General features: G+C 42.6%; 1 protein-coding gene across 4 annotated transcripts; it reads left to right on the top strand.

Moving 5' to 3' along the window:
* Window positions 1-6,404, top strand: ZCRB1 (zinc finger CCHC-type and RNA binding motif containing 1). 4 transcript variants are annotated; one of them, XM_082239879.1, is made up of 9 exons: window positions 1-416; window positions 1,168-1,246; window positions 1,891-1,980; window positions 2,584-2,612; window positions 3,233-3,344; window positions 3,438-3,545; window positions 4,490-4,614; window positions 4,719-4,794; window positions 6,160-6,404. In XM_082239879.1, the coding sequence occupies exons 3-9, from the start codon at window positions 1,897-1,899 to the stop codon at window positions 6,286-6,288; spliced, it is 663 nt and encodes a 220-aa protein (XP_082096005.1). In that variant the 5' UTR covers window positions 1-416; window positions 1,168-1,246; window positions 1,891-1,896; the 3' UTR covers window positions 6,289-6,404. The 4 variants fall into 4 exon arrangements, with proteins under 4 accessions (XP_082096005.1, XP_082096004.1, XP_082096006.1 ...); XM_082239878.1 differs by having other exon boundaries at window positions 1,165-1,246; XM_082239880.1 differs by lacking the exon at window positions 1,168-1,246.
* Window positions 6,405-25,613: the final 19,209 nt, after the last annotated feature.

The following is a 25,613-nucleotide window of genomic DNA, read 5'->3' as shown; positions in this document are numbered from 1 at the left end:
AGGGCGACGCTCGGGACCACAGGAGGGGGAGGCGGCTCCAGAGGAAGCGAGGGCGATGGTTTGGCCCGACTGAGCGGCTTCTCTGGACTGCAGGGAGTCCCTCAGTTCCTACCTTCGGAGGTGTGCGGCGGCGTCCTTAACCCTTCGCATCCCCAGTGGGTGCTTCGGACCCTCCTGCTTCTGGGTTTACTTGGAGTAGAGACCAGTCGCCCCATCTCTTAAAAGCCCTTCCAGCGCAGTAGACCTGCAAGAGCGCGTCACCCTCAAGTCTTCATTCCCATCGAAATCCCTGCGAGGGACTTGACATCTGAGGAAGCAAGACCTAATCGAGCTGTCAATTCCACTTCGTGACAGCCTTGTGAAGTCTGCTGTCCAATGAAGCAGAGATTAATGAAGCCCACCTATCGCTTCCAGGGGTAGGGTTCAGACTTTTAACTACTCACTTAAAACTGCTGAAATATGTAACAAAATCAAGCCATTAGATTTACCCATGATATTGCCAAACGGTACTGCTTGTAGCTTTGAATGGACTTTGTTAACAGATCAGTTGCATACTATTTGTGGCGCAAATGGGGGTGAATATTTACTTGCTGCATGCTCTCATGTCGTCTTCATGAAGCTGTGAAAAAGGTTCTGCTTGGTGGATGACATCCAATTTCCCACAGTGGTCACCCAGATGCCTATAGGAATCCAACCACAGAGCATAAGTGTAGTTTCCCAGCAACTAGTATTTAGAGGCATGCTTATAGCAATTTCGACTACTTCCATGAGTTTGTCTAATCCACTTTTAAAGCCAACTAAGTTGGTGACCATCAGCAATTTTAACAGCATAGCAATATGTTGTGCGCAGAAATATTTCCTTTCTACCACTCGGCTTCTTTGAACAACTCAAGGTTCTAGAACAGGGTAAGTCTCATACGTATAGGTCAAAACACAATCCCTCTTCAGGGTGGAGAGATTACAGTGATCATCTCCCCGCAATCTCTCCCCTACTCAGCTGAAGCAGAGGCCATCACCTTTCCCAACAGAGTGTTAGGGAAACCAAGCTGTCCTACCAGGCCCCATCAAAAAGGGAGCAAAGGCAGGGTACAGAACACAATCTCCAATGTTGGCTGAGCTCTCTGATGTCCTCCAAGCAGTGACACTGGTGTCTATTCATTTCAGAAGCTTCCATCCATGTCTTAATTTAGACTGCTGAGAACACTGCAAGTTGCCAACCATTGAACATTCCCTGTTGACTGGACAGGTTTGTGTTTTTTAAAAAAGTTTTTATATTGCCACTGCTGCTCATAAAGGCAGGAAAAAGAGGAGTTGCAGAGAATGTTGGACGCTGGGTTGTTTGGGTGGGTGTTTATGTTGCTGCCACCAAGAAAAACAGTAGGAGATTGATGGGCTGTTCAGAATGGATTGGTACATCATTGGTTCCCCACCCCTGTTCTAGTATTATGGGAGAAAGAAAAACTTCCCTCTAGCCACTTTCTTTATGCTCTTCATAATTTCATAAGCTTTCATCACATCCCCACCACTTGCCTTCTTTCTAAACTAAGAAGCCCAAATCTTTCCTCATAGCACCATGGTGAAAAGAATGAAAAACTGGTTTGTTACCTTTCTGCTCCTAGATGTTACTGCAGCCAGAATTGTAGTTGGCTTTCTGGGGAGTGGGATTCTCACTTGGAGGTGTCTGGACAGGCTAGATGCCTATCTCCTGCTCCTTTCCTGACCTCTTTCTGGAATGATAGTTGGTCTGGGTGGTTAAGCATGTAAATATACATTTTAAAAAACGAAGTCTTTGCTGTCCATAATTTTGTGCATGACTATAGTTTATAAAATGGTGTGTTAATTAGCTAAGTTTAAGTTAACTAATTTTTTCTTTTTCTTTTTGATCTCTAGAAAAAAATGAGTGGAGGGTTAGCACCAAGCAAAAGCACAGTTTACGTGTCCAACTTGCCCTTCTCTTTGACAAACAGTGACTTATACAGAGTAAGCATGTATACTTTGAAATTACGTATGAATTTTAAGTATGATATATAAAGCCTTAGGCAGCTCAGGACTACAGTACCTCAAGGACTGCCTCTCCCCATATGAACTGGCCTGGACCCTGTGATCATCCTCTGAAGCCCTTCTTTGTGTGCCTCCTCTGCAAGAGGCCCAGAGGGTGGCAACACGAGAACAGGGCTTTTCTGCAGTGGTTCCCCAGCTGTGGAATGCTCTCCCCAAGGATGCTTGCCTGGCTCCTTCATTACATATCTTTAGGCATTTCTCTATAATGAGGCCTTTGGCCAATTAAACAATCTGTGGCATTTTAAATGTGTTTGTGGGAGGGGGGTTATTGATTCGTTTTTGTTTTTCATGTATTTTGTCTTTGCATTTTGTATTTTTATGTTGCAAGCCACCCTGTGGATCTTTGGATGAAGGGTGGTATAGAGATTTAATAAATAAATATCAAGTTTTAGCTACTTTGTGCATAACCGTAGCTTGCATGTTACATTGTTTCTCTTGTCTTACGGAAAAACACTTATTTGCATTCTTGTTACACATTACCTTACCTAAACAGCTAAAACCCCTTTTTATGTCTTTTTTCAGATTTTTTCCAAATATGGCAAAGTGGTTAAGTGAGTATAGATTTGACATATATTGCATATTTTTAATTATGGTTTGTGACAATTAACATAGGGAGCTAGTTCACATGTAACAGTTAGAGTAGATCGTTTAAAATTTACAAGCCAGCAGCATTATTTCTGAATGGGAATGGGAATTTATGCATTCATGAGCAATCTGATAATGATTTTTTTTTAATCCTTCTAGAGAAACATGAGCAGTTCTATTTCTCATCCAGACATATTTTAGATGGCTAGAATTCTTTTTTTTTTTTTACATATGGAAACTGTGATCCTTCAAGTGGTGATAGACTCTGACTCCCATTATCTCTGATCATTGGCTATGCTTGCTGGGGCTGATGGGAGTTCAATAACATCTGGGGGGCCACAGATTTCCTCTCCCTGCTTTAAAGCTTCAGCCGGCTAATACTATTGAAGGTGATCCTTCATATAACCTGGTCTCAAACCACTTAGGACTTCAATGATATATGAACTGTTAACAAGCTTTGTATTGTAATAATTGTTACATATAAAACAAGTCAAAGAGCAAATAATTCAAAAAGTGCAGTTTTATGCTGAGTGATATGTAAACACACAGTTCTTTTGTTCATACTAGTAACTTGCTTATGTTTCAGAGTGACAATTATGAAAGACAAAGACACACGAAAGAGCAAAGGGGTTGCTTTTATTTTGTTCTTGGATAAAGAATCAGCACAGAACTGTTCTCGGACGCTTAACAATAAACAAGTGAGTGACAACAGTATACATTGTTATGAGGAAGCTTTTGATTCGTTCAGAAAAATTAAGGTTGTATTTGCTTTTCTTGCCACTTGCTTTTAGCTGTTTGGAAGAGTAATAAAAGCAAGTATTGCTATTGACAATGGAAGAGCTGCAGAATTCATCCGCAGGCGAAACTACTATGACAAATCAAAGTGCTATGAATGTGGAGTGAGTATATTTATAAGGTCTCTAGCAGAAGTATCTATTTTTGGTCCCACTCTTATTCTTAAACCAGTTCAGCTTGAAGCACACTTCTGGACTGCCAACTATTAAATTGTTAGAATTATTTTCCAGCAGTGACTATAATTTTCAAAAGTCAGCTTGCAGATGGCAATTCCTTCTTGCTTTATCACAGTTCGTATGCTAATATTCACATGCACTCTAGTTTATGCTTCTGTTTTTAAGTGTTTGCAAATACTACACTGTCTCTTCCAAAGAGTAACACATACCTGAGGCATAAGCCCACTTTCTCAAAATATGCATTTGTGAGGTGGGGAATATTAAAGGTCACAGTCCTTCCCACTTTTGCTGCATGAGTATACTCGTGTGTAGGCACCTCGTTAGAAGCTTTCCATTTAGCAGAGTTTCTGGAAGCGGTGGTCAGCAATTGAAGCTACACTTTGAGAAGAAACAGACACCATAAAACTCAGTCAAGTGATTTATTGCTTGACTGGTCATAAACGCATCATGGTAGCACTATTTATAATCATTATAGCAATAGCTGTAATGGCATACTTAAGTTTCAGTTCCTGTTTCTTTTTAGTAACGATGTAGGCAAACACAGTCTATAGGCAGTCATGACGCATCAGTTTGCAGATAGCATTTGGTGGTCAGTCGTCTGCAAAAAGTGAAAATGAATGTTCCCCTTTTATTGGCCCTTCCAGCTGAAGCTGCACATGCTTAGAGTGCCTCTCCCACTTATATACGACTGTTCTGGAATCTTCTCCCTGTTCCTGGATGAATGACTTCCTAACAGGGAAACCCTAGAACCTCTTTGCACTTCAAGAATTAATAAATAATTAGTTAGTAAGGTTTGTTTGAATATTGATTCTCAAAGCTGTTGCGCTTTTTTGTGAGTCCTGTTCACAAATATATATACCTTTTCTCTTAAGGAAACGGGGCATTTAAGCTATGCATGTCCTAAGAACATGCTAGGGGAGCGTGAGCCACCAAAAAAGAAAGAAAAGAAGAAAAGAAAGAAAGCAATTGAAGAAGAAGAAGAGGAAGAAGAAGAAATGTAAGTGCAAGGAGATGTATGAAGCAGCTTTCATTTCCCCATTTTTTTCTTTTGAGTTTATAAGATATATTTGGGTGTCTTTCCTTTCTTTCTTTGCTGCTCAGTGAGGGAGAACCGGAAAGTGAAGAGGAGGGAGAAGACCCTGCCCTTGATAGCCTCAGTCAAGCTATAGCTTTCCAGGTACGAAAAATACCTATTTTGATTCTAATTAAATGTTAGCATTCTAATTTTTAAAGGAAAGCTGGAGAGATCCAGAATGTACAGGAAGGGATTGTTCTGCTTGCTTCTGTTCAGTGTCATAATTGGTGCCAGTCTCTTTCCCAAAGCTATGGGACTCCTTCGGGTAGTGATAAAGCAGGACATCAAATCCAAACTCTTCTGTGCTCTCCAGGATAATCTGTACATGTAGCCAGTGGACAACTGGGGATTTATCACGATTCACATCATGATGCTCATCTTGTCCCTGGTTAAATGGCTAGTTACAATAAAAAACACAAAAAGAATGCAAAAAGGGAGAAACTAGTTTGGAAAAGTGCCAGCTATTAAGGTTTATTGTAGTTCTCAACATGTTTTGGAACTGAACTTCTTTCTTTGGGAGCAATCCTGGACTTCCTGAAGCACATTTTTTTCCTGAAGTGGATTTCCCAAATTCTTCCTCATGGTGCATGTGCAAACTGCTTCAGATATTTGTGCAGGCCACTACAGAAAGTCTAAGACAGCTTCTGAAAAAGGACCTTCAGTTCCATAATGCGACGAGGTGCAGTAAAACATAACAGCTGGCACTCCTTGAGAACTAGTTTCTCCTTCTTTTCTCTCTCTTTCCTATTGGAGGTCAACAATTCTTATGCATCACCAGTTGCCTGGGACTAGATTTTGATCAAATGCCCTGACTCTATCCTATGGTTTTAAAACCTGACATTTGGGTGCAATGGGGTTTTGTTTAGTTCAGTGTGGGTTGTTGTTTTAGAAAACACTGTATTCTGCTTCGTTGGGTTCCTGGAGAAATCATTATCATTATAGTGTTAGCAATAAAGATTCAGAAGCCAAGATGCAAATCCCGCACTTCTGTTAAACTGTGTGACTTCAGAACAGTTATTTGAGTCAAAATATCCTGCTATGCAAGTGAGAGATGCTTCTGGTCACATAGCAAGTGGAGTAGCATCTTCCTTCGTCATCTCCCGAAAAGCAACTCCAAATGGCCAAGGGACCACCTACAGCAGCTCTTCAGGGTGGGAAGTAAGCGACAGACATTCATCATCTACAAGCAGGAGGCCATTGCCTTCATAGTGGGATCTATTTTGTGTTAGTTATTTACAATACTTGTCAACAGTAATTCATCTTGCACTGAAAATCTTTCCATGGCCAGGGAAATAATTTTTCTAATCCTTCCAAACGGAAGGTTGCATAAGAGGGAATGGCTCAGTGTTGCAGGCGAGGCAGTGGCGCAGATTCAAGCAATGTAGTACCAAGAAAAGGACTGGCCCGTCAATAAATATATTTTGCGTTACATAATTTCATGTAATTCTGTCTTCAATTGTCATGCAGCAAGCCAAAATTGAGGAAGAGCAGCAAAAATTGGTGCAGGCAGAAGAAGAGGCCTCAACCTCTGATTCAAGACGACCACGGATCAAAAAAAGTGCATATTTTAGTGACGAGGAAGAACTTAGTGATTGATTCATATACCATGTACATTTATAAAATGTAGGCTTCTTTTATTCTACACATGTTTGTGATGCTATGAAGACTTATCTCCTATTGTAAATAAAAATAACAGTAATTTGAGGACATCAGATATTTCTTGTTTTGTAAATTCTGATGAAAAGCACAGCATTTTATCGGTTTTTGTAATCTTATTTTAAAATCATGAACTAAACTGTTTCCATGTCATCCTCAAATATACTACAGTAAACACGGCATTTATTTCTAGAAGAAGCAGCTCTAAGCTCTTAAGGCATACCTAGAGAATTTCACTCTTGGAGACATAATGTAAATAGCAGTTGAACTCCAGTTGCATCCAGTCTTAGTCCTATTCAGAGTAGGCCTGTTGACATAAATAGACACAACTAAGTTAGGCCCATTAATTTCAGTAGGTCTGCTCTGAGTAGGGCTTAGTTGGCTACAGTCACATAACTCTGAAATTATGCTGTAGATCTGTGTTGCAATATACATCTAAATCAGTTCTTTGTTATAGTTTGGACCTAGTACATAAAATCTGAGGGCCAAACTAAATATTACAGGTGGGATGGATGTCACAGTGTTTTCCTCTTTGAATAATAAAACCAGCCATGTGTCTTTCTCCCCTTTGCCTCTCCCACCCCACATCTAAAGCTAATAGCACCATGTGGAAGATAACTAGGAACAGAGCCACAGCCTGGGGCAAAGGGTTAACCATCACTCCTTCCTCAGTGGTTCTGCCATAAACCAAGTGGGCAACTCACGGTTGCTTTTACAACCCCCCCCCCAAAAAAAAGGAGGAGGACATTTATTCACATACTGAGTAGTTTGCCATACTTGTGCATTGTTTGGATCCCAGCCAAAGTGAAGGAGGTGTTTCCCGTTGATCCTAGATCAACTGTAATGGGAAATAAGAGATCAAAGGGCCCAAGTGAAACTTCTGTGGTGCTGTGTGAGTTGTGAGCGAAAAAGGCTTCAACCTGATGCCCTTGAATTTACTGCTCTATAAACCCCCATTTACATCTGGATGGTCACAGATTCCATACTCCTATTGGAAGGCAACAGAAAACAAGAAAAAGAAGGCTCAGGACTGATGCTGGATAACTTGCACAACTGTAAAACAACTGCATTCTATTGTGTTTCCCATACTCTCCTCTGTGGGCTCCTGCTTCATAAAATTACAGTAAGGTATAGGTAAAGGGACCCCTGACCATTAGGTCCAGTCATGGCCGAGTCTGGGGTTGTGGCGCTCATCTCGCTTTATTGGCCGAGGGAGCCGGTGTACAGCTTCCGGGTCATGTGGCCAGCATGACTAAGCCGCTTCTGGTGAATCAGAGCAGTGCACGGAAACGCCGTTTACCTTCCCGCCGGAGCGGTACCTATTTATCTACTTGCACTTTGACGTGCTTTCGAACTGCTAGGTTGGCAGGAGCAGGGACTGAGCAACGGGAGCTCACCCCATTGCGGGGATTTGAACTACCGACCTTCTGATCGGGAAGTCCTAGGCTCTGTGGTTTAACCCACAGCGCCACCTGCGTCCCTAAAATGACTACTGTAGCTTGAAAACTAATATTCTCCTATGCCAAATTGTTATATATCCTGGCTCTCTGATGTGTTCTTAGCAGCTGTGTTTTTGCACAGGTGTATCTCTCCTGTCCTTCCCCTCCTCCCAAAAAAGAGTGAGAGATGAAGTCAGTAAACCAGCAAGCAGCGAGTTATAGCAATTAGGTCAACAGGATGAGATAAAAGCATATATGAAAGGCTTAGTCCCTGGTGAGACATAGAGGTCATACTAGCTTGAAGCAATTCCTGAGACATCAATGTAGGAATCTTCCTGTCTGATTAATATGATGATTCCTCGGGAGAGTTTCAGATCAAATGCATCACCAAGGTTATAAGACCATCAAAGGCAACTGTTTGGGAGTGGGGAGTGGGGAAAGAATCCTGCACCAGAGTGAACCAATCCCCTGTAGCCCTTTCTTATCAGTATGCAGCTAAGGGAAGTTAGAGGACATCCAAGTTTAGAAATCATAGCAACAGTGATACGTTGCAAGCGATCACATGACTTCCTGGAACTAACTGCGTTTATTATAATTCACAAGGCAGCAGATAAAAGATTCAGTTCTGCAAGCTGCTGCACTTTGGAATAATCCATCGGGGGCTAAATAAATGCATAAGCCCTGTACTGCTTATGTAAGCAAATGATTAGGGCCAAATTTTTAAGGCAGGGATGGGGAACTTCCAGATGTTGTTGAAATCCAGCTCACATCATCCCTGACCATTAGCCATAGTGGCTGGGACTGATGGGAGTTGGAGTCCTAATGAATGCTGGGGGACTACAAGTCACCTGTGTGTGTGTGTGTGTGTGTGTGTGTGTGTGTGTGTTTATGTGTGTATACAAACTCTATGTATGGCTTTGCCTAAGCAAGCATGAATATAGAATAACACTGCTCGTATTTTGCCACTATGGATGCCAAGAGCACTGGGCATATTATGCACCATTCAAAAATCTACCAATGCTAGTTTGCCAGAGGTGCTGAAGCTATTTCAGAAAACCCCTTTAGGCCAACTTTCTAGGCTACTACATTGCCATTCCTTATTCTAAGCGGAAGCCCTGTTTCTGCTAAATAAGCAACTATTTCTGTATGGTTATAAGGTTGAATGCTACAACTAATGCAGGATGTTTGAAAGAAAGGCAGGTCTATAGGCCTGGATTACAAAGAACTCACACCAACCACTTGTTTTGCATGACAAGGTGGCACGACATAGGAGACTTTTCTTCTACAGGGGGGGTGGGAATTATGTGCAAGCTTTTAGACATGCCAAAATAGCACTTCAGACAACAGTCCTAATCTCCACTGTCCACATGAAACTGATTCTCTGCTGTCTTCTGATCCCTGATATGGTAAATGAGCATAGTATAATTTATGGAGCTTTATTAACTACAACTAATCCAGAATGTGACAGCTAGACTGGTGACTGGGAGCAGCCGCCGAGACCACATAATACCGGTCTTGAAAGACCTACATTGGCTCCCAGTACGTTTCTGAGCACAATTCAAAGTGTTGGTGCTGACCTTTAAAGCCCTAAATGGCCTCGGCCCAGTATACCTGAAGGAGTGTCTCCACCCCCATCGTTCTACCCGGACACTGAGGTCCAGTTCCGAGGGCCTTCTGGCAGTTCCCTCACTGTGAGAAGCCAAGTTACAGGGAACCAGGCAGAGGGCCTTCTCGGTAGTGGCACCCGCCCTATGGGACACCCTCCCACCAGATATCAAAGAGAACAACAACTACCAGACTTTTGGAAGACATCTGAAGGCCGCCCTGTTTAGGGAAGCTTTTAATGTTTGATGCATTACTGTATTTAATATTTTGTTGGAAGCCGCCCAGAGTGGCTGGGGAAGCCCAGCCAGATGGGCGGGGTATAAATTATTATTATTATTATTATTATTATTATTATTATTAAATGTATATTATTTCTATTTTAACGTTGTTAAGAGCACAGTCGTTTTCTTACCCTTTGAGCTTCCTTAAATGTTTTGTTTTGTTTCCCTGTTATCCATTTACTCCATCTTTTCGCACTTATCATCTGATTTAGTCAAAACTTACTCTCAAATATTCAGTTCATTTGTCATGCATATGATTAGAAGGGATGAGTATATGCATACTCTTGTAGGACAACAGGTCACAAGCAGTTTCAGTAGTTCGACAGAGCCCAAACAATTTTTTCTGTGTCTCAGCAGACACAAATAATGCGCCCACACAACCGTCAGTCCTTACCCAACTGATGTCATCTCCAGTGTCCCCATACACAGAGGCTGAGGTGAACTGTGAAAGTTGTTAGTGGGGAGGATGCGAGACCCTTAGGTAGCACAGGGTCTTTAGAGTTCACTTAAATTACCTATTCCTTTGAATACCAAGCTGACAGGTCTGACTTTCTTTACACTGATTTTTCTGCAGCTCAAAGTGTACCTATAATTTATTTCCCACTTTTACCCCCAGGCAGCTCAAAGCAGTATACAGAGTTCTCCCCACGCACCTGATAGGTGCCGGAACTGAGTTCCGGCAAGTTCTGGCTGAAAAAAGCCCTGAATAACATTCATTTTCACAACAGACGTGTGTGTGTGTGTGTGTGTGTGTGTGTGAGAGAGAGAGAGAGAGAGAGAGAGAGAGAGAGAGAGAGAGATGAGACTGCACCAGGGCCATGGAGGAATTCTGGTTCACCTTATGACCTTATGTCTCCCATGTCCTAAATGATACTCGCACCATACATTTAAAGCACTCATCTATCAGCTTAACAGTCTTGGCTTCCCCACCAATAATCCTGGGAACTAATTTACTCAGGGGACAGGGAATAGTAGCTCTATGAGGGTTAAAATACAGTTCCCAGGATTATTTGGGGGAAAGCCATGAGTGTTTTAATTGTTATTACAGTGGTACCTCGTGTTACATACGCTTCAGGTTACAGACTCCGCTAACCCAGAAATAGTGCTTCAGGTTAAGAACTTTGCTTCAGGATAAGAACAGAAATCGTCCTCTGGCGGCGCGGCGGCAGCAGGAGGCCCCATTAGCTAAAGTGGTGCTTCAGGTTAAGAACAGTTTCAGGTTAAGAATGGATCTCCGGAACGAATTAAGTACTTAACCTGAGGTACCAGTGTATTCTAAGGGACGCGGGTGGCGCTGTGGGTAAAAGCCTCAGCGCCTAGGGCTTGCCGATCGAAAGGTCGGCGGTTCGAATCCCCGCGGCGGGGTGCGCTCCCGCTGCTCGGTCCCAGCGCCTGCCAACCTAGCAGTTCGAAAGCACCCCCAGGTGCAAGTAGATAAATAGGTACCGCTTACCAGCGGGAAGGTAAACGGCGTTCCGTGTGCGGCTCTGGCTCGCCAGATGCAGCTTTGTCACGCTGGCCACGTGACCCGGAAGTGTCTCCAGACAGCGCTGGCCCCCGGCCTATAGATGTGAGATGGGCGCACAAACCCCAGAGTCTGTCAAGACTGGCCCGTTTGGGCAGGGGTACCTTTACCTTTACCTTTACCAGTGTATTATTTTGACAAAGTAATAATCACAAATCAATAAGAATAAAAATGTGCACCCCACCACCAAGACCATTCCATTGTAACTATCCAAACTCCCAAAATTTCAACCCCTTTCCCGATGGTTTGACCCCTTTCCATTTTAACAGTACAAATTCTACAAACACCCTCCATATCTCCTCAAAATAATTTCTCCTATATATTCCCAATCTGACTTTAATGGCACATGTTAATTTATCATAAATAGCTATATCCCACATCTCTTTATACCATTCTTCCATTTTATATTCTGTTTGCCCCACTTTCAAGCTATAACAATTTGTGCAGCTGTCAATGAATTTGTGAGCAAGTCCTTCATGTGCTGTGAACCTTCCACCCCATCGTAAATTGATAATAATGCTACCTCTGGACTTTTGGTCAGCTTTAACCCAGTGATTTCTGTTATCTCCTTAAACACCCTTTGCCCAAAAAAATTGTACATATTTACACCCCCACCACACGTGAACCTAATTCCCTGTTTCCTGGGATCCCCTCCAACATAACCCCGAATATGCCTTGTTTATTTGATTTAATCTGACTGGTGTTAAATACCATCTCCAATTTAATTTATAATCATTTTCTTTTATTCTTATAGACAGCATTTGCAATGTACGATTCTCCCAAATTTCCCCCCAGCTTTGACTATCTATCTGCCCTGTCACAAGTGCTGAAGTGATATACAGTGGTACCTCAGGTTACAGATGCTTCAGGTTACAGATGCTTCAGGTTACAGACTCCGCTAGCCCAGAAATAGTACCTCGGGCTAAGAACTTTGCTTCAGGATGAGAACAGAAATTGTGCGGCGGTGGCACAGCAGCAGTGGGTGGCCCCATTAGCTAAAGTGGTACCTCAGGTTAAGAACAGTTTCAGGTTAAGAATGGACCTCCGGAACGAATTAAGTACTTAACCCGAGGTACCACTGTTACTGGGTTTTAAATATACAGTATGTTGTTGATATGAGCCTAGTTTAATGCTCTAGCCACCATCTTGTTTCTAGCTGTGTGTTTTGGCCAGCCCTGGCCAGCCGGCCAGCCCTGGCTAACCAAACTCAGTGGGTTGGACACCTTTATTACTTTCCTTATCCCAGGTTATTCATTCAAGAGGAGGCACGCTTGATTGGAAATGCTTGTATTGGCCTTGGAGCCGCTCTTGACATATAGAGAGCTCTCCTAACACTTGGCTTCCTTACAGGGTTTTGCACAGAGCAATCTTATTCTCATCAGTATTTGCAAGATGTAATTCACAGCTGACTTCCTGAAAATGAACCTGTGGCAGTATTTGTTCCATTAAGAGTCTATAAGATTTTTCACCCTAAAGTAGAGATGGCTAACCTGTGTCTCTCCAGATGTTACTGCGGACTCCATGGACCATGCTGGCTGGGGCTGATAGGAGATGGGGTTCAACAACATCTGGGAGGCTGCATGCTAGCCACCCCTTACTCTAAAGGTTAATTTAATGCCTGTCACATATTAATAGCTTTTAAAGAGGCTGGCTGACCTGTAACAGCTCAAGCAGAGTTTATTACTAAAGTGAATAAATTTAGGAAGATAATAGCCACTTATCCACATTGGCATTTCAGGCAAAAGACGAGAACACCCATGGCAACATAATACATGAAAGGGGTGGGGGAAAGTGTGTCAAAGATCTGTATTAAACGTGTGAAAAATACTGATGCCTCAAAGGTAGAGAAGAGCAATTTGGCTCTGCAAGAGAAAAAGAGATCTATCTTTGTGAAGGACCTTGAGCCTTTTATGCCTTTAGTGCATTTTTCTTGCAAAATAATAATAATAATTGTGGCTATTAACAGGTATATAGAATTCACATTATATTGAAAGGCTGTGAAATACAGCTTGAACAAATGTTTATACATATTTTTTTAACTGTATTTTTTGCTACTGATTAAGCATTGTGGCTAGGTTTGTATGGGTGATGATTTATTATTAGGAAGGTGGATTTTAACTGTTTTATGAAATTCCACAAAAAGAATTAATTGATGTTTAGATTGTAAATTCCTTGGTGGGAGGGGCCTGGTTTTTGTTTGATTGTTTGTTTGTTTATGACACTCTAGAAAGTGCCGTGGACGTTGATGCCACTTTATAAATAACAACTATGTGAACTCAAATTAACAGCGCAATCCTATAAATACCCACTCAGAATAAAGTTCCATTGAGTTCAATAGAGGTTAGGTGGATTCATATCATATAGGATTGTGCAGTAAGCCAGTGGTTTTCAACCAGTGTACTGTGGCACCCTGGGGTGCATTGAATGATGGGGAGGGGTGATGCCAGGAAACACTGGCCTCTGTCCCTCTTCCTTCCCTCCCTCCTCTGATGCCCTCTTGAGTCTCTGCCTCCCAAAGGCTTGCACAGCTGTTTGTTGCAGCAGCCCTGGCTACAAGCTCCCCGGGCGAATGGTCCCTCTGGGGCTGGCCAAGGGGTGCTGGGTGCCAGGAGCTGAGGCGGCCTTGGAGTAAGCAAGTGAGGGAGCCCAGCCAGCCAGTCCGCCAGCCCTTGTTGTTGGGAACTGACAGACAAGTGGGAGGCCAGGTATACAGACAGGCCCTGTGTGTCAGGAGTGTGTGCAGGAGCCAGGCCCTGTGACCTGTAGGGCTTTGCAGGACTAGGGCCTTCTTAAGTTTGTTCTGGAGAGGCAAGGTGTGGCCTGACAGGTGAGGCCACTTGGTAAGTCGCTGCAGCTGGTGGCAAGAGCCCGGAAGGGATATAAGGTCAGCATTTCCCTTCGGCTCTTTGCCACAGCAACTCGTTTCCTGCCTTGCTGCGTTTGGCTTCTTGCTTCCTGATCCTTGGACCTCGGCTTCTTGACTCCTTGATGTCGACCCTTGGACCCTTGACTTCGTGTCTCCTTGCTTCCTGACCCTCGGACCCCTGGCTTCTGGACTCTTGTTCCTGCTCCCACCCCGCCATCTTCCCCCCGGTCCTGACGTCCTCAGCCAGGACTTTGATCGCCCGTAGACTGGACCGTGATACTGTGCTGGCCTTTCTTGTGCTTGTTGTGTGCAATGCCTGCCTGGGAGCTGAGCGTCCAACACCAAAGGGGAGCTTTTCCACCATGCAAGCCTGGCAGCACCTGTTGTTGCTGCTACTGCTGCTTCCCAAGGTAAGGTGCTGGCCTCATGTTCACCTTTGGCCAGTCACTGTAGGGCCACTAAGGCTGGGGGCATCCTCTTTCTAGACACCTGTGAGGCAGTGTGAGGAGGCACCCCTCTTTGGGGGGGGCGGTAGCTCAGAGACTGGGATGGAAGTGGCTTCCCAGAGGACTCCCAAGGAGAGGGGATAGGAGAGGAGGCTGAGGGAACTCTCCGCAAGGGGGGTGTTCAAAAAGGGGTGAGGGGCTGCCAGCTCTGCAAGCAAGGGCTGACATAACTGGGCTCCTGAGCCCCTACAGGGGTGCCACAGAAAGAATGTAGCTGGTCAAAGAAGCTGTGGACTCAAAAACGTTGAAAACCTCTGCAATAAGCAATTGTAAAAATATTTCAGGAGACTCATTAGCTGCTTCTGGAGTACTTGGGAACTCTCACAAATTACAAATAAAAACAAGGGCAACAGAAACTGGCAAGGAGAGGGTACAGAAAACAACTGCACAAGATAACATCCCAGATTACTTCTCAACAGCAGGTGATTTGCTTTGAATCAAAAGAATCCCATAATTGATTTTGTTATCGTTTCATTGTACTGAAAGTCAAAGTAGAACATCATATATAAGCAGAAAGCAGAGCCACTGAGCAAATGGTCAGAGTTCTTAGAGGCATTTGTTGTGGCAGCTCCCTAGCTCCTTCTAGTTTTATTCTGAGCATCTTCCAGAGGAATAGGGAAAATTATTATTTTTTTAGGCAGGGTGTTAGTGGCAGAGACAAAGAACCTGTAACAACCTCAGATGCTGTTGGCCTTCCATCAATGTAGGCAGCACGGCCAATGCTCGGGGATGATGGTTTTCTGGCCCTACCCTGGGTTAGAGATAAGGATGAGGTAGTGCTGTGGTCTAAACCACTGAGCCTCTTGGGCTTGCTGATCAGAAGGTTGGCGGTTCGAATCCCCTCAATGGGGTGAGCTCCCGTTGCTCTGTCCCAACTCCTGTCAACCTAGCAGTTCGAAAGCATGCAAGTGCAAGTAGATAAATAGGTACTGCTGCGGCAGGGGAAGGTAAACAACGTTTCTGTGTGCTCTGGTTTCCATCACGGTGTCCCGTTGTGCCAGAAGCTGTTTATTCATGCTGGTCACATGACCCGGAAAGCTGTCTGTGGACAAACACCATCTCCCTTGGCCTGAAAGCAAGATGAGCACCGCAACCCCATAGTCACCTTTGACTGAACTTAACTGTCCAGGGGTCCTTTACCTTTACCTTTTACCTATCTGTAGCTGTCAATTTCCATTTATATGCTGGCTAATTTTAATCTTGCATACATTTTTTTAATTTATTAATGCAAACAGAAACTAAAACAAGTCTAGCACAATATGTAATTGAAGGAGGTGCAGATAAAAAAAATCATCAGTGCAGCTTGCTTGACTTTAAGATGTTGCCTTTTGTACAATCAGAGCACAGTTATCCCTACAAGGTCAAGGTCTGTAACATTAGAAGGTGGACGGATTATTACTGTTCCTTGTTCAAATAAGACCAGCAATCACTCTCAAATCCATTCCTTCTAGTCCTATTGGTATGCTGTCAGTTCTGTCTGGAGGCAAAGATATGAGATAATGCAGTGTGACTGATGGGTTTTTTGTTTCTTTTAATTAATAAGGCTGCATGTTTGGACAACTGGAAGCAGTGTTTCATTCTGAGAATAGCACGTAAAAACTGGGAATGCATTCTCTTCTAGCAACACTGATGACTCCGTTGAAACCCTCCTCTAGCAACTGAAGTTTCAGAGAGGCTTAGGAAATATCATATTTGTTTTCTTTCTTTTGCTGTGGCTTGCAATTTAGCTGATGACATGCTATGAAAGGATGGATGCAACTTAAAATGCCTTGCTGAATAATTGATCATCATCGCTTCAGGCTACATCAGAGGATGAATGGATGTGTGAGATGCAAAGACGATGTCTCCCTGCTGATGTACTTAATTGGTAAACAGATCATTTCAACTAAATAATGGATAAAAAAAATAAATTTCATTTATGCTAAATACAATTTTATGTTTTCCACATCAGTTTTGCGGATCAAAAAAAAATAAAATGCAGTATCTTCCACTTTAGTGTAATTTAAGCAATCCCATATTCCCACCAAAATGCAACTCTTTCCATATATCCTTTTGAAGATGCAAAACCTGTGCAAGCAAAACCACAGTCACCAACTCATTTGTAGACTGTGCCTATCATTCTGTAGAATACCAACCTGCCACAATAGATAAGGCAGGAAGGAACGTAAAAGAGGCCTCATTGACTCCCTTTGCTCTCTTGGGTTTATATAAACGCAGGATAGTCTGGGCTAATTATTGTCATCAAAGGAAGTGGCAACAACTTAAGTTTTAGCAGGGGGGAAAGTGCTTGAAACTATCTTTTGTCTATATGACAATGGCGGAAATAATGGACTTGTAGAGTGTATTATTTCCTGACAATGAGATCCAAATACTGTATTTCAGACTGAATGATATTTTCAAAGCTGGCCACGGAACTGTAAGTGCAGTAAGAAACATTTGTCTCCCAGATCTGTCCAGAAGAAAACCTCAGTTGTGTGGGGAAGCTAATGTGATAGCTTTGATGAGGCTGACTTTTCTTGGTGGCATGGTATGCAGGCTTTGGTATCTTCACAAGGCAGAAATGAAATGCTGAAATAGCGAACCCAGACTGCTTTCCGAAAGCATACAAAGATATGGTGAGGAGAATGAGCCGACATTTGTCTCAAACATTAAGATCCCATAATACATCTTGTTGCTTTTACAAATGATTTTAGCAGAGAACTTAAAAGCTATGACACTTTTATTATAAAAAAATGATAAGTGCATTCTTTTTTTGAATTTAATAACACAGATTCTACTTGCCTGCTTTTATAGTAGAGTCAATTCATTATTTTGCCTGTGCAGGGGGTGCGACTTCTGTAAAATGTTTAAGGAGAATTCATTTGATATTTGCAAAACAGAACGGCACAATATTAAGTTATATTATTGGGAGATACCTGCATTTCATTCTGTCTGTATCCTCATTCACTGTTTCATTCATTGGTTGTGTTTCTCCTTCACACTAAGCCAAATTTTGGCTTTTTTCAAACATGCTAGCTTCCCAGGCATGGCAACAAAGCCATAATTTGGCTTAGCAAGTTATCTGAACTTTGGATTGTGGTTAAGGTCTCTACTACTCCTTAACCACACTCTATAGCCAAGCTTTGCCCTACGGTTACAGGTCATGGTTAAATAGGGAAGGCCTTAACCACGATTTTGGGTTCACACAAGACGCCAAGTCAAACTTTGGCGTGGCTACCATCCTGCATTGACCTTGAAAACCCAGGGAGAAACAAAATCGGTGCAAGCACAGTCACATTAAGCCATATTGTGGCTTAACATGATGTGTGGACCAGCCTGGCCATTGTTATCATTGTTATCATTCCTAACACCAAAGTAATAACAAGCAAAATCAACATAGTCTTGTGGTGCCTTAAAGACTAAACATATTTATTATGGTATAAGGTTTTGTGGACTTCATTAGCTGCATGAAGTGGTGTTATGAGATGTTGTTATGCCCATTTTCAAAGGTGCCGTGAATGAGGCATCTTTGAAGGAGGCATGCACATACACAATAATGGGACCATCCAGTGTTTTAAGCTCAAACCCCAGCTTGGCATCTGTATTCATTTTCAATGGCTTCAGGAAACATATAAAACATACCGCATTGCAATATGCCCTTTGATTATTCTCACTGCGGAGTTATAGTGTGCATGCTTAGAATACCGTTCTATGTTTTATGCTTGAACCTATTTGCAAGAAAGCCAGGAATGAAAGAGAAAAAGAAATCCCTATGATGTAATCCACGAGCATTGAAATATCACATTAAAAACCTTGCAGGTGGGTATGGGGTTTCAGGGCAAAAACCCACGAAGTACATTGCATTGGAATAAAACAGGAGTCACAAAAAGGCAGCCATAGGGGTGTGGAATGACACAAAATGGCTGCCATGGAAGGGAAGAGCAATTGTTTGATGAAAAGTCACATCCTTGCTCTTTTGCTGCTGACCAGCAGAAAGGGAAACGGTGATTCTGCAAGGAAATGCCAGCAGCTGGGATGTCAGGCAGAGAAACAGCTTAGGCAGGAAGAATTCGGAGTGGAAGGAGTGCCGAGTAGGATGAAAGAAACCATAGTTACTTTGATCATCATTGGCTTAAGCATGCTTCGTTCAATAAATCCATGGTTTAAGACTGGTGTGATGTGATGTGAGAACTGGGTCAATATATACTTGTACTGAATTCTGAATATCTCCCACGTTTAAGCATATTTTACAGGTTAAAACAGGGTTGTAGGAGCCACTTTTTGTGGTCTAACCTCACACCACTGCTATAATACTTAAGTCCCAATGCCATGCAGGTGGGTCCAATCACACTGGCCCTGTCTAAGCAGTCATCACCTACTGGAGACCTGATGCTAGTCCTTTAAATGTTTTAGAGCACTATGGAGTGAGGCTGCAGAAAATGGCTTCCACAGCATTGCTGTAACATCAAAATGGTGGTGGGAATTCAGTGTCACACTAAGGCTTCCCAAACATTTCTGCTCTTGTCAGATGGAATGATCTCCCGTCTCCTTCCCCCGGCACTGTTCTGGGAGTGCTCCCAAACCCCAGCTCAGCCGATTGTGGGGGGTACCAGGGGGGAGAGAATGGAAGGGAAAGCTCTGTTTGGCTGAATGTGGCCCATTGTTTCTTACTTATAAGAGTGGCTTATAGTAGTCCTGGGTTGTTTCCAAAGGCTCAGTTCTGTGAATGGAATAACTTTTTTGTTATGGAAGAAGTCTTCTATTTCAATCATTATGCAGCAGTAGAGTTATGTCTGTGATTCTCAGAGAAGGATGTAATCATGGCTACTAGTCATGATGGCTATAATTATTGCCTCTAAACATCAGTTCCTGGAGGACAAGAGATGGAGAATGATGCTGTACTAATGTCTGCTTGAGGGCTTCCCATAGTCACTAGGGTGACCACTGTGTTAACAGAATGCCAAACTAGATGAGCTTGTTCTGACCCACCAGAGTTCTCCTTATGTATTTACAGACAACCTCTTGAGTCTTTGCATCACAACTGTGACCGCTTTTCTATTGTTCCCACCCAGCTAAAAAGGGAACAATGGAACAGCACTGCCTTCCCATTCAGAAAGTACCAGTTTCGTCCTTAAAACAACTTGACATTTCCGATGTGCTGACAGAGATAAAGCTTGTTCCCATAATTGCTGCACTTGTGATGTCCATCAACTATTCACTGAAAGCACATTTCATTTCGCAATTCTCCCTTTCTCTGAAATAATAAAAAACAAAACTTTTCGAGGTTGCTTCCCCAGAGCAGTACCATTCATGATAATGTTATTGAACGAGCTGAAATAGTTATTTCAAACTCTTGACCGGAGTCTACACTTTAAACATTTCCTGAGTTAAAAAGCGGTCCTGTTTTGGCAGCTGTTGCTGGAACAACAACAACAAAAATGTATTCTAAAAGCACCTGCCTCTGTGCATGCAGGTGTCAAGTATGTAGTTTGAGTTTTGTAAAGAAGATTGGGTGGTTGAATATGTCAGAACAAACCGTCACAGGTCAAAATGAACCAACATAACATAGGCAATTCATTCGCAAGCAGGTTGCTGTTGCAACACTCCTTTGGCAGTCGTTCCAGAGAGATTTTGAAAAAACATCAGTTGAAAGCATCTTCAGCGATTAGAATCTGGACCCACTTTCTGGCAGATGTGAGCACAAAAATTTGGGTTGCCATATTTTAGAGCAAAAAGGACACATTTGCCGACTTCTATTTTTAACTATAGATCGCTATGACGACTCTACCCATGAAAAGGAGGGCATGTCCAGGAAAAAGAGGACACATGGCAACCCATCATGTCAACATTTCTGGCTGTACTTCACCTTGTTACTATTTCTTGTGGATATACTGTTAATTCATCTTCCATATAATTTGGGGCAGAATCAAAGTATTTAGACCCTGACCTCAAAAGGAATGGAAATATTTCAAGTTTCTTAGCACCAGGATTAAACTTTTTGGCCCTTGGGCAACATGACACTTGAAATGTTTCCAATCCTGCCTACCAGGACAGGAATTTGCAGTACTGTAATTCATCAGACCAAAACTCATGTAAGAATATTTAGGGTTGTTAGACAACAGCTTAGGGGTGCCATTTATAATATCTGAAAAAAGCCCAGTTTCTTAAGCATGTCTTTACTGTTTGTTATAATAAACCTGTGGAGGAACCCATTTGAGTACATAGCTAGTTCTGAAAGCTAATATCCATAAACAGCATACAAAAGCAATATTCTGTTGGGTAAATTCCCATTTGAATATTATCCTGTCTTTTTCAGAGATAGAAGGTATACTGGAGCAGAGTAAAATAAAATTATAGGGTCCCTCCCCCTTTGTTTTAGATTTACCTTCCGTTATTTGCTTCAGTTTCCCTGTGTCATTAAGTTGTGGGGCTTTTGCCCTGCTATATGGTCCTTAATCATGTTTTCTGCAGTTGTCCTATCTTTTGTGTCCACTCTGCTTTGCATTCCATGACCCCCCTCGAAACAGTATTTCCTTTGCAGCTGGAATACATTCATTCAGCCATTTTTGCGAGCAGCCTGGAAGATGCATGACACATGCTTGAAGTTTTATGTCAATTACACTCAACTGGAGATCTGTTCAACCTCAGATGGTTTGTCTTTGGGCCAATTCACGCAAACCAGTTTTTCCCACACAATTGCCCCCTCCCTCGGAGCACGACGGATCAGTTCTTCGTTTAAACTGGGGATTCCATGTGGGCAGTTCATTATGTGGCTTTCACAATTTCCATGGGGAAGTGCTGATGCCACCATGTAAATATTTGTGATTACACAAATACACAACCAACATGGAAATACAGGTTCACACAAACATGTCACTTTTGCCACAGGGATGCGGCCAAAAACAGCATTATTGTGGTGGCAGATCTTATTCCCCACTGCAACGTTTCAAATTACTCATCACTGTACCATTACAGCACTTTCCAGAGGAGCAGCTGCGGTAGCCTTGTGCAGAAAAAAGGTCAAAGAGTCGTGTGGCTCTTTAAGCCTGACATATTTAATTATGGCATGAATTTTCATGGACTACAGTCCTCTTCTGAATCTTGAAGTGTTATCCTGAAGTACAGGAATACATATATGGTTTGGGGATGGATTTGTAAACACTGAGATCTAAGGGAAATAAAATTACCATTGCTAATTATGTAAAAAAAATTAATCATTATTAATAACGGTTATTCACAAAACTGCTGTTGATGACTCAGGAACTCTGGCATTGGTAATCAATCAACTCATATAATGTGCTAAAAATCTTTGGCTTCACTTCAGTCCATAAGTGATAGCATCAAACCCCTTGCTCAAAGGTTGCCTCTCTTAAGATTGCTTACAGAATGCCTAGAACTGGCTTATGAATATTGCCATGTCTGATGTCAGATTTGTGTCCATCTTTTCTTTGGAGCAGAGACTGGTCTGCTTGCCCTGGGTAGAATGTGGAAGGGTACTGCTGGCAAATGATGGCATATATCACATTGCAAGATGAGCAGGTGAATGAATGTTGTGGATGACATTGTTAGATCTGAGTAGACATGGGGACAGAATTGGCATCTGGATGTGTGAAAGAAGTTCAGATTATTTTGATTTCTTCTGAAATCAGTTGGAGGAGGAGGAGAGGACAGGGTGTGTGAAGAAATAGCTATGAATGGAGGGGAACCCTTTTCCTGCCCTTTAGACCCCCTGGGAAACTCAACAAACCTGCTGTACTTGGAACTGGGTGTGGAGAGGGAAGTTAAATGGGACACAGCTGTGGGCAGCCTGAGGAAGTACCACCCACCTTTGGCCTGTCCATAAAAAGCAAGTCACCTTTGGCCTGTCCATAAAAAGCAAGCGAGAGACTAGGGCGATGTCTCCATTTTCCAGGGACGTCTTCTCGTTATGAGACTTTTGCAGGTGAGCTGAGAGTTTGTTTGGACCCTGAATGAGAACCCAGAGGCGGAGAGGGAGAGCATGTCAGAAGGAAAATGAAATGAGATAGATGATAGATAATTTTTGTACACCGCTTAGAGATATTTTTTAATATATTAAGCGGTTTATAAATTTAATCACCATCATCTGTCTCTCCCAGAAGTATGTTAACTGGGTTATATCCAATTCAAATTCAAGTTCCTCTACTGACAGCAGTCCCATTTAGACTTCCTACAGTGGAATGGGGAGATTTTTGGTGATCCCTACTGCAAACTCCCAAAATCTGTCCCAGACTCATTGTCTGCAACTATTATTTTCCATATTCTTGTTTTCTCTGTTTAATTTAAAAAAATGTGTTAGCAACGTGCTCATTAAAGCTCCAATCAGGCAGAAAATATGTATTTATTTTTTAAAAAAATACTGGTCATATGAGATTGCAGAAATAAAAGAACTGTATATTATCTTCAATGCATGCAATCCTATGCATATTTACTTTGAAGTAAAGTAAATCCTACTGTGTTCAATGGGCCTCACTCCCAAATACATATAGATAGGATTGTAGCCAGCAACCTAAGTTTTCAGTTCTCTGTAAAATGAATTTGCATACAGATTTTTTCTACTTCCGCTTTGTTTTATCATTGATGAGAAGAGAAAGTATGGGGGAGTTTCTTTAAGAATTGGTCATGATATGTTGCGCCCATCTGGCTGGGTTCACAAGCTCAAGAGGTCAAGACACGAAAGCTTTAGCAACTAATCTACACTTAATGACCCACCCAGTGGTATTCAGAATATCACTCATGAAATCACCCAAGATATCCCTCAAGTAATTAAGGAACAAAAGAAGAAAAGGCACACTAATCTAGGAACTTCCTCTCTGCCCAGAACGTTGGAGGCTATACACCACACCCATCAACAATATTTATAGGAACTCAAACACCAGACTCTGCTCTGTTCCAGTAACAAGAAGCCGAAAGCACCAGCCTGAAGATGACGAGTGAGACCTCGTCGAAACGTCGCACAGACACCCCGACTCTTACACGGGAAGACACCCGAAGACACCAAAACCTGCATATATATATATATATATATATATGCTCATTTTTAATTGTCCACAGACCCCTCCTCACAGCTTTCCTATGAAAAACTGAGCCGATTAATCAAATTAATTAAAAAGCAGTGATGCTGGCATATTTTACCCTCTATATCCCTTTCATCTCTACATAGAAAGATTTTCAAGACAATCCACATAGGCCGCATTCTGATCACTTCTATATGGTTATAAATGTTCACTTTATCAAGGACAAAATTTGCCCTATGAAAAGCACCGAGACACTGTTAATAAACCCATGAATGTCGTGTGTCCGTATGTATGGATCGCCAAAGAATTGATGCTTTTGAATTATGGTGCTGGAGGAGACTCTTGAGAGTCCCATGGACTCTCCTATCCATTCTTAAGGAAATCGGCCCTGAGTGCTCACTGAAGGACACATCCTGAAGCTGAGACTCCAATACTTTGGCCACCTCATGAGAAGAGAAGATTCCCTGGAAAAGACCCTGATGCTGGGAAAGATTGAGGGCACAAGGAGAAGGGGACGACAGAGGACGAGATGGTTGGATAGTGTTCTCGAAGCTACCAGCATGAGTTTAAGCAAATTGCGGGGAGGCAGTGGAAGACAGGAGTGTCTGGCGTGGGGTCACAAAGAGTCCGACACGACTAAACAATGTATGGATACACCCCTACATGTTTAAATTGTAAAAAAATAAAAAATCTTTCTATTTTCATTTAATTAGGCATGAACAGAAATATTACATCATCATAAGCAAAACTTTATTATGGTCATAGACCAGCATAAGAAATATTACTTACAATGCTGCTTTATGTAGATAATTTCCAAAACCTCAGCAGTTCTCCCACTAACCATATTGTCTTCCAGTTTAAGGTGCCCCTGTACACCCTCTGCAAACAGCTGGCACAGCCCACCAATTGGGCGTTGTGTTGGCTGCATGGACAGTGAGTGCTGATGAACAACAGGGCCAGCACAAATCCTTTCTGATTGCAGGAAGTCACAAAATAAAGGAATCTGGGATGCACGGAGAAAAAGTCACCACGCTCCTTTTATTTCAATGCTCAAGAAGGAAATAAACTCCCAGTCTCTGCAGCCCTCCCTGTTAAGTTGTGGGTGAACATATCAGACGACACAGTGATTCTTCAAACAGCTCTTGCTTATTCACAGAACAGAACAGAACAGAACAGAAGGGTTCAGCCAGCCTGCTTATGTAGAGCTCCACTAGAACGCAACAGTAACCATTTTCTGTAACTATCCAATCACTGAACATCACTTTCGATCCCGTATTTGCATACGTGCACCTGAGTGAAAACTATCTACAGTATCCCCCTGCTGGCCCAAGGTCAGAACTTCAGTACATAACACTCCCCTCCTCTCGATGAGATGAGGGAGGCCAAGACAGAGCATTCAGAAGACCCCACCTGCTCACCTCTCTTGTTCCCTCACAAACACCTACTGTGCATCTGGGGCTCTAGCTGCCAGTTACTCCTCATAATATTCTATGCCTCTCTCTGGTCTCTGAGGCCACTCTCCCACAAGTAGAAGGTTCATCCCACCCCTTCCTTTATGCTGGCCCAAAGGGGTGACGTATCGGGGGACAGAGGCCTCTCCACCATCAAGTCCCTTGGATTTGGGGGGAATAGACCTCTCAGAGTGCATAGGTGGCATAAGGACTGCTGCCAGGGTGAGGCATTCCTAGGGCATGCTTCAGCCAAAGGAAGGATGTTTCAGCCCATTGATATTAATGGAATAATGATAGGATTTAAATGTGCTTCGCTGTGGCAGGACCGTGGCACTGTGCTGCTGGAGTTTAAAAATGTCAGGGTGTACGTATGTTAGATGGATGGACTAGAGACGTGACTTATACTAATAGATGTGTTTTTTCATCTTAGTTGGCATGCAGTGTCAGGCACTGTTCTTGGGCTATTAGCATATTTTAACCCAACTGAAGTTACTCCCAAGAAAATGCAAAAACAGTGCAAATGGTTTGCAAATTGAAGTGCTCAAAATACGAGGTTCTTTGCAATAATGGGTATCAGC

Source organism: Podarcis vaucheri (genome assembly GCF_965113315.1).
Source record: "Podarcis vaucheri genome assembly, chromosome: 10".
Classification (NCBI taxonomy): Eukaryota; Metazoa; Chordata; class Lepidosauria; order Squamata; family Lacertidae; genus Podarcis; species Podarcis vaucheri.
This window is presented reverse-complemented; position numbering and strand designations above follow the sequence as displayed.

Coding starts and splice junctions, on each gene's coding strand:
- ZCRB1 (XM_082239880.1), top strand. CDS start 1,897: ATGAGTGGAGGGTTAGCACCAAGCAAAAGCACAGTTTACGTGTCCAAC. Junction 3,546..4,489: donor CAAAGTGCTATGAATGTGGA/GTGAGTATATTT, acceptor TTTTCTCTTAAG/GAAACGGGGCATTTAAGCTA. Junction 4,615..4,718: donor GAAGAGGAAGAAGAAGAAAT/GTAAGTGCAAGG, acceptor TTTGCTGCTCAG/TGAGGGAGAACCGGAAAGTG.